Source organism: Crocodylus porosus, unplaced genomic scaffold (assembly GCF_001723895.1).
Source record: "Crocodylus porosus isolate Cpor-Errol unplaced genomic scaffold, CroPor_comp1, whole genome shotgun sequence".
Classification (NCBI taxonomy): Eukaryota; Metazoa; Chordata; order Crocodylia; family Crocodylidae; genus Crocodylus; species Crocodylus porosus.
Genome location: NW_017728910.1, coordinates 262,760 through 278,278, shown reverse-complemented (window position 1 = coordinate 278,278; position 15,519 = coordinate 262,760). Strand labels below are relative to the sequence as shown.

General features: G+C 43.4%; 2 protein-coding genes across 4 annotated transcripts in view; one reads left to right on the top strand and one right to left on the bottom strand.

The window, feature by feature from the left end:
* TM4SF4 (transmembrane 4 L six family member 4) overlaps positions 1 to 2,934 on the bottom strand; it is a 12,186-nt gene extending 9,252 nt beyond the window's left edge. The window contains exons 1-2 of the mRNA XM_019532574.1: positions 2,567 to 2,934; positions 2,193 to 2,282 (exon numbers count right to left, since the gene is read on the bottom strand). Of these exons, the coding sequence (XP_019388119.1) occupies positions 2,193 to 2,282; positions 2,567 to 2,740 (264 nt within the window). The 5' untranslated portion in view covers positions 2,741 to 2,934. The remainder of the gene's footprint in view (positions 1 to 2,192; positions 2,283 to 2,566) is intronic.
* A 9,164-nt stretch (positions 2,935 to 12,098) lies between these two features.
* LOC109308329 (putative gamma-glutamyltransferase YwrD) overlaps positions 12,099 to 15,519 on the top strand; it is a 49,086-nt gene continuing 45,665 nt past the window's right edge. Inside the window, exons 1-2 of one of the 3 annotated variants that reach the window (XM_019532571.1) lie at positions 12,099 to 12,171; positions 13,315 to 13,446. In XM_019532571.1, the coding sequence (XP_019388116.1) occupies positions 13,350 to 13,446 (97 nt within the window). In that variant the 5' untranslated portion in view covers positions 12,099 to 12,171; positions 13,315 to 13,349. Of the gene's footprint in view, positions 12,172 to 12,562; positions 13,211 to 13,314; positions 13,447 to 14,348; positions 14,622 to 15,519 lie in introns of those variants that run through there. The other 2 variants (XM_019532572.1, XM_019532573.1) reach the window with 2 other exon arrangements.

The window sequence follows — 15,519 nt, the reverse complement described above, 5'->3', positions numbered from 1 at the left end:
GGGCTATTCAGCCTGGAAAAGCGCAGGCTCAGGGGTGATCTGGTGGCCACCTATAAGTTTATCAGGGGTGCTCATCAGGATCTGGGGGAACGGCTGTTCACCAGAGTGCCCCAAGGGATGACAAGATTGAACGGTCACAAACTCCACTGTGACAGGTTCAGGCTGGACATAAGAAAGAACTTCACTGTCTGAGCCCCCAAGGTTTGGAACAGACTGCCACCAGAGGCGGTTCAACCCACTTTGAACACCTTCAAAACACATTTGGATGTTTATCTTGCTGGGATCCTGTGATCCCTCCTGACTTCCTGCCCCTGGTGCAGGGGGCTGGACTCGATAATCCTCCAGGGTTCCTTCCAGCCCAAATGTCTATGAAATCTATGTAACTGAGTCTGCTAGAGCATGATAATTAGCATGCTCCAGCAGCCTTTACTTTTTGTGTATTAACAACCCCATGCTTTAAAATGGTGGCAGGGACATTTTAACTAAAGCTCGTTTGATGAGCTTGTTTGATGAGCTTTAGTTAATGAGCTCCTGCCACCATTTTGAACTGCAGGGACGCTGATACATGAGACGCTGCAGGTGCTTTAATTAAGGTGAATCTCGGAGCTTCTCTAATTAAAACATCTCCCACCCCCACTTCCAGAGCCCATATAAAAATGCCCTCTGGGTTCTTTGCAACAGAAAAATTGCTCTGTTGTTTTTCTGTAGTAAAGCAAAAGGAAACTAAAACTAGCATTTCCCAAGTGCCTTGAGTCTGAGAAGGTTGAGAACCACAGCTTTTATTAAAACAAGGAGTCTAGTTCAATATTAATTTTGAGCCTGTGCAGGGATCCACTAGTGGGGCTCTCCACACATGTGCAAAGTCCCCAGCATGGTAAATCAATAGAGAACTATGCCAATGGCTCCTGAGACAGGCTGAAAACATAAGAGGATACAACCAATGTTCATTACAAATACTGTAACTGCAAAGGATCTAGGATCCAGGTTAATTACATTACTGTAAATCTGGAGTAACTCTTACTTTAGTGCGTAATTCTGGATTTACACCATGCTACTGAGAGCAGAATCTAGCCCACTTCAGTTTACTGTATATGAAAAACGTATTGTTCCAGAAAAAATTCTCCATTCTCTTAGGGTTATTGTTCTAGGATAAAGTAATTCTACGCTAGCATAGGGTTGACAGCAGAAGTCATGCCATTTCCTTCAGCTAGCTGCCTACTCGGCAGCGTAAGCTGGAAGAAGAGGCATTTGTGAAACAAGAGGGGTCATGGTGCAGCCAGGAACCACTACACCTGATCCTTTGTTGACCCCTGATGATCCAGCTTTTTGGGGAGGTGCTCAGAAGCAATAAGAAAGGTCAGCACGGGGAGCCAGCTCCAGCTCCCTGAGCCTCCCCTTGCCTCGGCAGCAGGCAGCTCCTGGCCCTGGCTCTGTGATCGCAGCTGGGGGTGGGCAATTGCTCACTGCTCCTAGCAGCTGCCTGCTGTTGAGGTGAGCTCTGATCCTGGAGCCCAAAATGGGACAATGTCCCCCTGCTCCAGCCTGTAATCATGGAGCTGGGGCTGGGAGTTACCTACTTCAGGGGCAAGGGGACATTGTCCCCATCCAAGCTTTGCGATTGGAGCCCACCCTGGCAGCAGGAAGCTCTGGGGGGAGGCGATTGTTCTTCCGCCCCGCTGCCCATCTGACGAGGAGCATTTTGCTCCTAGTCAGGTATCTAACCGTGCATTACTGCGCAGTAGCTACTGTGCAGTAAATCTACTACCTGTATTTAGTAGGTAGTAGAAAAGCACACAGTAGACTACTCTACTGCACAGTAGCTCTTGCTCACAATTACACAGTGACTCTTTACTGAGCAGTAGAGTAATCTACTGCTCAGTAAAGTATCTTGTGAAGATATGCCTGTTGCGTCAGGGATACAGTTCTGGTAGTTCAACAGGTTACAGTGATCATGGTACAATATTGAGGAGTTTGGGAAAAAAAAATCTTGGCACATCAATTCATCATTTTTCATGATAAAGGAGTTCCAGAATTTTCTGCCTCATGCAATAAACTGTATGTGCCCCGTATATTCACACCCTATAATACCATAACTATATATAGATACACCTGATATAAATGTCATTACTAGTAGGCATTTGGCTTTCTTTTTCTTTCTTTTTTTTTTTACAATATCCTTCCATTTCACTTACCGCAAACCTTTTTCCACAGCTCTCATTACCACAGCATCCACAGCAATCATTATTCTTAAGGCCCAAAAATACCAAGGCGGGAAAGATCATCTATCAACAATAGAAAAAACAATTTTGTCAGGTGGGACTATTTCAAATTATCCTTTGTTTATCACTGTATTACTTCAGGGTCCCATTTTCTTATCACAGATTATATTATTTATTATTGAATTAAGACTTGATTTTTAAAATTGCCTATTTATTCATTCAAGTGAAAAACTAAGAGCAATTTGCAACACTTACAGTATTTTATTTGCAGTACAGGAGAATTACAGTAAACCCCAACATTTTACTTCAGCAAATAGAAGTGACACCTTGTAGATTTGCTTACTCACCAATGCACCTGATCCTATGATCCCTCCAAAGTACCAGACTTCATCTGTAATATGGTCATTACTCTCGACCACTTTTCCTCCAGGGAAAAACAGCAAAATATTAGCTAGGGTACACAGCACAGCCAGAGGGATGAGGGTGAGTCCTAGGCACTTAGCACAATCCCCAGTGCACATGCTTCCACAATAAATTTGTAGAATAAATTATAGAGAACAAAAAACTCCCACTCAGATCCTCCTTAGTATTTTAAACAGGAGTTTCTCAGCTGTTTTTACAAAATCCAGCTCTGCTTTGTGCTGAAGGGATTCAGCCTGTTGAATGTTCCGTTCAGAGATGTTGCAGTCTGTCAGTAATGCACTACTCTGGTTATTTATAAGCTCTCACTCCCGTGATCTCAACTTTCTGAACCCCATAAATGAGATTAGGCTCTGCACAGCCTTTCATTTTACCATGACAACCTCTGTTAATGTTCTACCAGCATGGATGAGACATTCAGTTAGTTGGACTTTGGCTATTGGAAAATATGCTTTTCAAGTCTGGATGCCCACTTTTACAAAACATTGCCCATCCCTTCACTGAAAAATAGTTCTTAGCAGTTGTTGAAATTAGATTGTGTCATCATTAGTCACCTTGTGATGGCAATAGTCATCTGCAGTCAGGAATCTCCAGTAAATGCCTTGGGATGGTCAGCCTTACAAACATGTATTATTCTTAAATTTCTTGAGAATCAAAACTGTAAGTATTTAGGAGTCTCTGCAGCTGATGTTCCTCAACAGCTTCCCAGTCAGTGTCCCTGAACAGTGGGGAGGGTTTAGAAAAGCTACACTGAATTTCTTCCTTTTCTTGTATTTCTGATTTCCTTTATTTTCATAATTTTCTAAAGACCAACACCACAGACAAAGCTCACATGAAGATTACTTTTAAAATCAGTGAGAGTTTCATCCTATTTTTGACTAGAACCAAACCCTTAAAACTAAAACACATCCTAGACTCCGTCCCTGCCGGAAAAATCATGACAGGTAAACTTCTGCATTCACGCTGAGCCCCATTACCTTTGCAGATCTGTCTGAAGATGCAGGCGGCAATGTCCATATTCAGAATATTTGAGGATCAGGGCCTTAATACTGGCGCACTAACCCCATGTGCATGGTGGGCATCTTTCCAGTTACAGAGGAGAAATGTGTAACAGGTCCCCTTGATATCCCTGACCAGGGCATTGGACTATTCTAAGTAAAATATACCCTAGTGTGGTATATATAAAACCCAGTTTTTTTCCCCAATATCTAGTTTGTGCTGAAATAGGATACTGGGACATACTACAGAGACCCCCTCCTGAATTAGATATATGCAATAAAGCTGCTGATTTTTTCAGGTAAGTACTTGGTCTTGGGGCCAGATCCTGAACCAGATCCCAAATCTACTGAGGTAAACAAAAAGACTATCTTTGACTTCAGTGGGTTTTAGATCCCTCCCTATCACTTCTGCTGCATTAATGACAATGCTACTTGGGCATAACTGAGGGCAGAATTTGGTCCTTAATATATTGATTTACCACTCCAAGAAACCTAGGACATAACACGATGCACAGTGTTTAAATAAGGTTTAGTCCATTTGCAAGACAGTGGACCAAGCCAAAGTGAGCAATGAATGTTATTCAGACAAGTGCCTCAGTTAAAAAAGTGTTATTAAACCTATGTGCTCAGTCTCAGAGCTTTTTTTTTTTTTGCATTTATACCTTACACAGGTCAAATTTGAATCCCTTCCCACACCAAGTTTACCAAAGCACAACACTGGGAGAAAAATCAAAGTCTTAATTTGTCTTAAGTCACTCTTAGCAAGTGACAGTTCCCTTGCTGCAAAGAGATTAACACTTGACTCACCGTAGTATCTACTCCCCTGATAGAACCCATTCTAGCACACAGATTGTGTTATCTCCCACAGTGTGGCCTAGGAAATATTAGAAACTAGGCGAGCACTGAAGATTCAGTTAGGAACTCTGACTGGCAATTGGTAATTGTATGTTCCTAATATGATTACTGTTGCCTTAATTAAAACATTAATGTGTTTACATATATGACAGGAAAGAGAAGTTTCCCTCTGGAAACTTTTTCTTACTGAGAGCTTATAAAAATCCTAGAATTGTGACTAAAATAGTTACAACGACTTGAGGTAGGTGCAAAAAAATTCCATTTAGAGAAGGGACCTTAGGAATCATTATTACTGTGCTTGTGTAATATGGGAAAGATCATTCAGCTTCTTCCCTAAACAGTCTCCATGGACCACCTCCCTCACAGCATAACACAGCCATAAAGAGAGATTGTTTTGCAAGGAACAGAAAAATTGGCAAAGAAAAGCTGGACTGAGCCCCAGCGAAGTAAAACCAAAGACACCAACATATTAGTATGTTGTGATGTTGAACTTTTAATAAGACACAGATGTGTACAGGAATGAAAAGCAACAGAATAAAGAGCTAGCTGGGCTGACCACCCAATCCCTGCTCATTGCTGTGTTGAAACTTGGGAAACACAAGGTTTACTCTGCATTTGTTGAAACAATAACTGGAAATAGATAACTAAATGGAGGTAATGCACACTATCAATTTCCAGTATGAAAATCTGGATGTGAATACTATTATCATGTAGTGATATTTTGGTGTAAGCTATCAATATTTTACTGACTTAAGATATAGGGCAGTGATTCACAAGCAAGATGCCGCCTGGACTGCCTTTCAAGAGTGCTCCAGGTTGCACACAATATTAGGACTGTTAGGTGTGCAAACATGATTCACAAGATAAACTTAGAGTTTTCACATAAGAACGTCTGGTGTAAAAACATTTTGACCTGCTATGATTTTTCTGAGTTCTTTGCAATAGACGGACTCGTTCTATTATTTGTCTGTAGTCAAAAAAATGAGTGAAACTAAGAGTTGGCATTTACTGGGGGTGACTTGAGTCTAACAAAAAATATTTTTAATCTAAGAGGGGTGACTCGAGTCTAAAAAAGGTTGAGAGCCACTGATATAGGGAAACAGGGCAGTCTTATTTTGAAAAAGTGACTATATATACATTTGTAGTTTCAAATAGCAAAATAGTATCAAAATAAATAAAGATGTGTATTTGGTTTGAGTTAGCACCTAGGCAAGCCCTACAAATGTTTGCCAGACATGACTGTCTTTGGGGGTGAGGTGAAGTCAGGAAGGGGTGCAGTGGTGTGGTCACATCCCCCTTATACTACCAAAATTTGGATACAGTCTGGCTGGTAAGGAACAATAATTTATATATACTGTACAAATAATATAAACTAGAAAAGCCAATGGAAACAATAATACATTAAACATTCTAATAAAATAAGGCATACTTGGAAGAGAGAGGATTCCTGGACACTTTTATAGTTTTTAGGATTTGCAAATGAAAACATTTCCTTGTGGTTCACATTAACTAGTAGGGCTGTGTGAAATGGCACTGTTGTATTTCGACTTGCATTTCAACAATGTTTTGTTTCGAATTTTGTTTTGATTTGAAACCGCTGTTCTGTTTCGTTGAAAGTGTCGCTGTTTTGATGATGTTTCGCCCATAGGCTATAATGGGGAAGCTCAAAACAGCCTATAATGTCGTAAATTCTGATTTGGCCTGATTTGGATGAAACTTGCAGAGATACTAGCCCCTTCTGAGGGCATGAAGCCTGACAAGTTTCAAGGAGATAGGTGCAGGGGTTTGGGGGAAACTGCACCTCAAGCTGCAGACAAGCAAAACTCATGACATGGGTGACACTGCATGTTAAGGTGCAGCAGGGTGAAAGCTGCAGGCCTGCTAGCCCCTGCTGTGGCCATAAAGCCTGCCGACTTTCAAGGAGAGAGGTATAGGGGGTTCTGGGGCCCTGCACCTCTGGCTGCTGACAAGCAAAATTTGTGACATGGTTGCTTGTGGGGCTGTGTCTGTCTTGGAGCACAGGGGGGTGAAAACTGCAAGCCTGGTAGGCCCTGCTGTGGCCACGAAGCCTGCCAGCTGTCGAGATCGGTGCAGGGGGAGTCTGGGTTCTGGGGCCCTGCATCTCTAGCTGCTGACGGGCAAAACTCGTGACATGGGTGGGTGACACTGTGTGTGTTAAGGTGTGCCCTCACTCAACTGACACCAAGGCAGAAAGCAGGACAGTTCAAACAATGCTGCCTCTTATGCAGTTTTTCCATGCCTCCCCCAGAGCACTGGGATTGGAAGGGACCTCAAGAAAAAATTGCAGTCACTGGCCAGCTACAGTCCTCCTCCTGCCCTTGAGAGCACTCCTTCCACCCCTCCCCCTCCCTCTCCTTTAGTTTTTGTTTCCCTGCAGGCAAGCCCAGCCTGGGCTTCAAAACTCAAAACGTTTAAAAAATTTCAAAACGTTTTGACTTGCCTCATTTTGTTTTGAGGCTATTTCAAAGCTCTTGGTTTTGTTTCGATTTTGCTGTTTTGAACTCAAAACAAGTCGAAACAGCATTGAAATGAAACTGCCAGCGAAATTTTGCACAGTGCTATTAAATAGTATGGTACAGATGTTTTACATCATTCTGGTGAATTAAATCTCCCATGTACCAGATATAGCTAATCAATTAGCAAAAATTGTGGTTGCTTTGCATTGTAGCATCTGATTCATCATTGCATTAGTCCAGTTGCCTGCAGAAGAAGAGAGAGGTTAATTGAATGACAGATGCTTGTGCAGCATTGATTACTTTTATTCACACTAAGATAAGGAGGGTCCCTATAAAGAGACAGAGGCACGCCACCAGAAAGGAACTGTATACAAAATGAGTTGATCAGGTACAGGATGCCTGTGTCAAATTGCATTAAGTCACTAAAGGGAAAAAGTGCTAATAGAAACTGGCTTTTATTTCCATTCATCATGTTACCACATTGTATCATTTTTTATTTCTTACTACTGTTATTTACAGGTAATCATCTGCTTTCAAACCCTGACAGACCAACCAATATAAGGAAGTACAAGATGAGAAATGTGATCAAAACTGAGATAAAACTAGTAGAACATCACAGTAGAGTTTTAAGTCCCTGAACTGCCTTACACATTGATGTAAAACAAGTAATTCCATTAAAGCTAGCAGAGGAACAGTGGTGTAGAACTGGTATAAACAAAAACAGAAGCAAGCCCCAAATTATGCTGAATAGTCTGAGTTTATAGTAACAAAACAGGGTCAGCCTAGAGAAGGAAAGTCTGAGCTTAGCTATATTTGTAGCAAGTGTGATAGAGTTCAGGGGCTTTTGGCCTGCAATTTTTTAATCCTCGAAGGTGACATTTCAGATGGCATTGTCCATGCATTGTATTTTTTAAAAATCTTTTTCTCATGTCCTAGCTCAACTGGAACTGCTTTGGTGACACTGGAAAGCTGCAAAGATTGCATGGGTCCAGGAGCATTTGTTGTTTGTTTGTTTTTTTACAGGAAACATCCTTATGAGAAACTGCAAGTCCCTGCAAGGCAGCTAGAAGCTGTTTTTCATTCTGGCTTCCACAGTGGGTTGACCATTTCCCTTGGCAGACTTGTGTCTGGTGATGCCGAAATTGTTGGCTTCCACAGAATTTGCTGTTTGGAAGGCTGCAGACCCTTTTTTTTGGGGGGGGTGGGGAAGGAGGAGGGGTTGGGCCATTGAACATGGGTTATTTTTTCTATCCTTGGACTTTAAAGGTTGACTTTGATTTTTATTCTGTGATTTCTAAAGCTGTGCTGCACAAGGCAAGTCTATTTCCAGGAAAGACTATTAGAAACTCATGTTTTTATTAACCCGTGTACAATTTCATGAAATTCTTGGTCAGAGGATGCAGATATTAATCAAAGCTCCAAATACATCTTGTATCCTAATTACTAATGGAGCAGTTTTTAAAATGATGATATTCATTACATTTCAGGATTGCACCCAGGGTTTTTACTTTACACCATGCTAAATTCATCACAGCAAACAAAGTGGGTTAAGTATGTCTCTCACCACTCTCAAAATAATCGCATACACTGCTCTGTGTATCTAGGGGAAACATGGTAGACCTGTGTGAAGGCCTGTCATTGTACCAGAGTGAACTTTTGTGAGCTGCTGAAAGCTTGGATCTTCTACTGACTTCAGGAGGGGAACCAGCTTTCCCCAAGAGACACACTTTGCAAACTGTTTTTATTTAGCCTTTAGTCAGACCAACTTCTGCTGGCTTTGGTGAGGACCACATAAGGGACTCAAGATCCGCTGCTATGGGAATTTTCAGTTATTTGGTTTGTAAGTTGGTCAATCAAAGCGAAAGGTACAATGGATATAATTCTTCCCTCTCCATGACAGAGTTAGACCAATGAAGACCTAGTCAGAGCAACTATCTAATGCACTGGGGCTGATGTAGTTTTATTCAAACTCCAACAGAAACCCAGGGTATATGGCCCCCATGGTCCCAAAACACCTACAGAGTTGTGCCAGTTCATCTGGACACACTGGGTTCGTGAGATGTCTCTAGCCAGAGTACTGGTTCTGGGAGTCGGGTTAGGTACATTTTTCTGGTCTAGTTAATATGATTCCTCACATAGCCATATTGCTAAGGGCAGGGGAGTAAATTTGTTCACATAACTCTGATTGCTGTCCCTGTTTCTTTTAGTCTCTGCCATTTCTGTATGTCTCCATGGATGCCTGGGCAATTCCTTCTGTGAGCCCTAAGCTCTTCCTTTCTGTACCATAGCCTGACTATATTCTAATGACATTACCCATGCTCCTGTAATGACATTATCTCTGGGTCTGTGATGTATCCATTTCCATGCTCAAACAGCGGAAGTCATTGTGAATTTTGTCTATAACTTTAATGGGAGACATTTGGGGGAAGAATCTAGCAGTGTGTGTGTGTGTGCGTGCGTGTGTGTGTCAAACATTTTATTCTTGGTGAGATATTTACAGCAACAAAACCAGCAGGCAATAAAACAACTGAAGGAAGTCTTGCAGACTGAATAGTGCTCTCAGTGTAGGGTATTCAATAAACAGACAGTTAGATAGGTGCAAACAGTCTCCATGGCTTTCGGCAGCCTGTCTGTTCCCTCCCCTAGCAAGAAGAGTCCCATATTGCAGTTTTAACTGGACTTTTATGCAGTGTTTTCAGTCAGTGTGATAGAGCCAAAGTACATGCACAGTTCGTGAATGGTGCATACAATTTGGCTCCCACTGGTGGTACACTACAATGGGAGCGTTCATGGTCACATAGTATAAAATTACCATAGACTGAGCATAAACCATTTTTACAGGCTATGGTATGGCTTTTCCACAGCTGTGAATGTTGGCATGAAGGGAAGGGAAAAAGTTCTGCCTACCATCCCATTTATCACCAGTGACTCAAAGGCAAATGCCTCAATCCAATTGTCAGGATTCCTTTAAACATCCCACTCCAGATGCAGATGGAAGATGCTGACCTTATAAACAATTCTGCCATTTCTACCCTACTCCCCATCCCTTTACCTGCACTGCAGAAGGCCAGCTCATTCACTATGTTCTTAGCTACTGACCTAAACTGATTTAGCAACTTAATTTAAATGTTTATTTATGCTTGGCCTTTTTGCTTGGGTTTCACTGCAGCCAGCCCTTAAGTGTGGATTTAGTAAAGCTTGCCTGTCAGTAGGAATGGATTAAGGCTAGCTAGTATCCAGACTGAGCTAAATAGCAAAACTCCAAACTAATAGACATTTTTCCAAAGGAGAGAGGAGACTCAGATTTCCTAAAATGGATTCTTTTTTTCTGCCCTAATTCAGTCTTTCTGAATCTGGAAATCATTTGAAACATGGGACTAGGATTAGTCAATCCATTGAGTCAAGCATCATCTCCAACTGCTTCATGAGGGCTATGTCGAAGAGAATGTGATGGCTGGAGTCACCTGGGTGTAGCCAGCCTTTAGGTTTGCATCACAGCACCTGTGTCTTTCAGCTGTATGCTCCTGGCAGTCGCACAGTCACACAGGAAGTAACACTTGCTGGCATGATGCAAGGAGGTGTTAGGCTCCTTTTTACTTTCCATTTTTCCATATGTGGTTAGTGGTGTGGAGAGTGAGAGGCCAGAGAGTGAGGGGCCTCTGTCCCAGAGAAAAAACAGTAGAAAGGACAGTACAATCAAATTTCAAAAGACATAACTGCTGCTGTACTAACTTGTTTGTGGGATGGTTACAACCTGTGAACTACATGATGGGTTATCTAAGAAATGGCAGGTACAGACTGAGGAAATCCTTTAGATCATAGAATCATAGAAAATTGTGGTTGGAAGGGACCTCAGGCAGTCATCTAGTCCAACCCCTCGCCCAAAGGACTGTCCCCATTGCTATCAACTATAGGCCAAACAACTGTTGCACAATTCACTACCGTGTAGCTCATTTCAAACTAAGTTGGTATCTGTAACTCAGCTGCTAGAAGCAGTTTGGGTAGGTCCTAAGAAAAGGTAAATTAGCATGGGCACATTGTATCAATGGGCACATCCAGATGAGCGTGGATGTGCAGTATTCAGTGTTGTATGAGCCACACATGAACACATTTCCCACACTACTAATTTGCAGTGGTGATCCCAGTGTCAAAAAACCCATGCCTTAAAAAAGTGGGGTGGTGCATGTGCCAGCACTGTGCATTACCGGAAACTGGAGCCTGGCTGGCTGGAGTCATGCTCTGGCTGCCAGCCAGGCCCTGTGCTGCCAGACTGCGATGGCTGCAGGCCCTCAGGACCCCAGGTAAGGCTGCCGGGGCTAGCCCAGGTGCTGGCCCCAGCCTTCACTACCCCACCCAGGGCAACGTGCCATGTGCCGGAGCACGCATGCACCAGCATGTCCCAGGGAGAAGTGGCAGCAGCACATACTGTGCCACTGCTGTTTGTCCCTGGGGAAACGCTTTCCTGCTTGTGGCTATACTGCTTTCTGTACTCAAAATAGCAAGCATCTCTACATGACACTGCACCATGCAGCATAGACACACCCTATATTAATACAGGGCATATATCTACTGTCCTTCCACAAGACTCTGACCCTACCCTGCGTCAGCAGCACAGTCTACCCTTTCTTTGGCAATGTTGGAGTGATGTTGTAGCCATGACAGTCCAGGAAAGGATTTTTGCCATTTTTGTCTTTAATTGGACCAACTGCCTGGTTGGGATAGATGCTTTTTCCTTAGATCTGAAGGATACAATGCATTCAGAAGCTTGTCTAAGTCTACCCCAACTAGCTAGATGTTGCGATTAAAGATACACTCATAGCTTCCTTGGCTAGCAATAATCCCTGCTAAATGCTACTAAGCCTTATAGTAGCACGACCTCTCTCCATGATCTGTTTAATCTGCGAAGTACTAACGTGTGCTGCTTTTTTCCCAATACCAAGGGCACCGGGACGGACCACTCGCCTGGCCGTGACCTCTTCCCCTTGGCCTCTGCCCAAGCTCCCACCTGTGCGCGGAGCCGCGGCTGTCCCGGGCTCGGGGGTCCCCGCCCCCCCGGCGGAGCGCGGCTGCACCGGGCGGCTCGGCGCGCACAGCCCCATCTGCCGGGCCGGGGGAGCCCGCGCGCCCGCCGTGACGTCACGCTGCCCCGCGCCCTTGGCCTTGGCTCCGGCACGTCACCCGCCGCTTGCTCCTCGCCGGCAGGTGGGTGTGTGGGCGCTGCTGGCGCCGGGGCCGGGTGTCCGCAAAGCAGCGAGCGGGAAAGGCCCCGGAGCGCGGCAGCCACGTCCCCCCTGCGCCGCACCGGCGGGCCGGGCTGCAGCGCCTGTGCGGCAACGTGCGAGCCCGGCTCCCGCCGCCTCTGCCGTCACGTGCCCCGCGCTGGGGCCCTGCAGCCTGGGCTGCCTGCGGGACCCTCGCACCGGCGCTGCTGGCGAGCGATTACACGCACCCAGACTTTCTGTCCCGCAGCCCCGGCGCAGCTTGGAGCTGGGCGGCCCCAGGCAGCTGCTCGGCGCGGATGCTAAGGTGGCACCAAGACCGAGCGCTGCTTGGTGCCAAAACCTGCACCCAGGAGGGCCTGGATAGGATGGTTGGGGACCCGGTGTCCAGCCCAGGGCCCTACTTGGCAGAGGCCTTTGATTTTGTTGCATTTTCAGCCTGATTTGCTCAAAGCGAGATAAGATACATCCTCAGGACCTTGATCAAGGTCTGGAGCATCCTGGGTCAATCTGCTGTAAAACAAAATGCCTGTAAAGAAAGGGATATTTAAAACCCTGGTGCTGCCCCTGCTTCACTGCAGCTGCCATCTCTTTCCTTGGGGAATGGGAAGGCCTGTCTTTGCTTTGCCAATTGATTACAACTTGAATGAATTCACTGACTTGAGCTCAATTAGTCTGGACTCTTGAAGACTTTTTAAAAGGGTTAAATTGACTTGGTGACAAGAACTTGACCAGGTGCATGTCTAGCCAAAGCAGCTCTGTAGCTGGAAACCAGCTTGGAGTTAAGCAAGGGCAGTTTGCAGCTTAAGTATTTGCTAGAAAGAGAATATAATAAAGCCATTTTGAGAAAATTGCAAGCTGTTTATAGATGTGTCTCAAAGAAAAAAGGAGGTGTCATATACAGAATTAATTTTATGTTATCTCATTCATTCAGTCTTCATTGCAGTGCCCTGGACGCGGCTGTGCAGAGCTAAGGAAATGCATTAGGCAAGTTGACTGTTACAGTCTGTAAATTGGAGCAGGTGAGAATGAGGTACTGAGATTATGCTCCTAATACAGGTGCCCTTAGGGCTAAAGACTCAACAGAGGTAGTTTCATGCAATCTTTCATATGTCTTTTTTTTCAGGTTTCTTGCAATGTAGGTGCCTTGGCTTGGAAAAGATGTCCCAACTTAAATTCTGTTCTCGGAGATCCCCAGTGGTTTGTACTGGTGGTTGCGTTGCATCAAATCAGACACTTGCAACAAATATTGGTCTTGGTAATTTTGTTCTCACTCTCTTACTTAAATATAGTTATGAAATGGTACACGTGGTATCTTAAGAGCTGTAGACAATGATATCTTTATTAGTTATCAAAATCCACATGTTTTAAATTGTGACTATGAGTGTAGTACTTAAGCAGTTTTCAACATCAGAAGTGCTGTGTACTTGTAACTCTTTGTATTTGTTACTCTTGGTTTCTGCTGGACCTCTGAATGGTTGAGCCAAGCTTGACAATCCAAGCTTGTACTTTCTGTAGTTATTGCATGTGCAGTTTTAGGAACGGAGTATTTTGCAAGAGGTTTCAGGTTGCCATAAGTCCTGATCTTTCTCTTGTTGAATGATTTTGCTCCCCTTGAAGTTGGTGAGAGTTTGGTATAGATTTAGTGGGAGTAGGAGGACTAGACCCAATGTTCCATTACAACAGAACCCAGCCCATTCAGGCCTCTTTTATTTAAAACACTTGTTTAAGTGCCTAATGTTCAGAAAATAAAAAGGACACAAGAAAGTCTCTGCATAAGCATGTCCCTGGTTATTCTTAATAGGTACTTAGAGCAAAAGTTTGTTTTCCTGCTTGTGCCATTTCCACTTAAGATTTAAAAGAGATTGTTTGTGTAAGAAACTAGAGGTGACTGCTTTTATTGGAAAGAAGGAAAAGGCTGAACTAAAAGTATACTTCCTTCCTGCTACCCCACTTAGAGAAGGAACATGTCAGTAGAGAAGGTGGTCCATTAGGTATTCAAATGTAATGCAGTAACTATGTAAAAGTGCCTAGAAATAGGATCCATTTTTCCACCCTTGTGAATCAGGCTCAGGATCCAGTCCTGAATGTTTCACAGAGGAGGGATATAGGGAAGGCTGAAGAAGAAAGTCATGTCAAAAGTGGCTCTGTGTACTGTAGAAGTTGAAGCCATAATGGAGACCTGTTATCCCACAGGATAGGTTTTGTGCATGTTACTAGGGAATGGCAGTGGAAGGCAGGTAATTGTGTGGGTTGAGCTTCTTATGTGACATAATGGGAGAGTGCTGTGATGAAACTGAGAAATAAAAGGGCATAGAAATTTTCTCTAGGAGAAAGCTAGAGACTGTTAACTTCCCCCCTCACAATTTTGCTGTCTCCAGAGGACAATACCAAGTCGATGGTTAACCTAGATGTCTTCTGTGACAAAACCTGGTAACATGCACGATGTTCCCTGTATCTTGTGTAACCTTTGTTCTGTTCTTGACATTTACTATTCAGATAAGGGTCTATGACAGATGTAGTTTCACACAAACATTATTTTAAGAGTTACTCATTAATACCATCATGAGTCCGGGGGAAAAAAAAGTAGATATAAAAGAAAGTAGGTATTACCTGTATTCAAAAAAAGAGGTGATCTGAGGGAACTCTTTAGGTGGGGCATCTGCTTTTCTATGGAAATCATCAAGCTAGACTTAATTTTACTCTGTCTAGAAAAAACAAATTCTGTAAGTGACCTAGGTCAGATCTTGACTCAGCTTCTCCCTGAATTTGATTTCTATTAAAAAATACCATCAGAGAAATGTGTTACCTCTAAGAACTTGGCCAAGGGCTGAACCTAGTATAAGTTTGGTCTCAACCAGTAAATAGCTCTTAACCCTAGAGAGAAGATGGTTACTCCATCTCCCTGCTGACATGGAAGCAGATGGGGAAGGTGAACTCTGATAGCCTATTTCTATTTACATGGGTTCTCATTTTATACCCATCATTGGTGTCTGACAGTCTGTGCCTTACTTGCTGGAATACATATTAACCTGGGAAATAAAAAGACTTCATTTTCCATTTTTACACTCCAAATACTAGTTCAGTTTTAAGAAAGAGCCTTCCTGACCCTTTGTGGCTGTTTAGAATATAGTCTGTACCTACTTACCCTCTTGTGGTTCTTATAATGTATCACTTTTTCCATTGGTCAGCTTTTCTTACAAACTTCTTTATTCTTTTTTCCATGGCGCCCTGTACATGTGGGACACTTTCCTTAGAGTTGCTTTGTAAAATTAAATATTTTGCCTTATTTTGAAATTTATTTCTACTTTGAGGTTTGTAGGAAACTGTC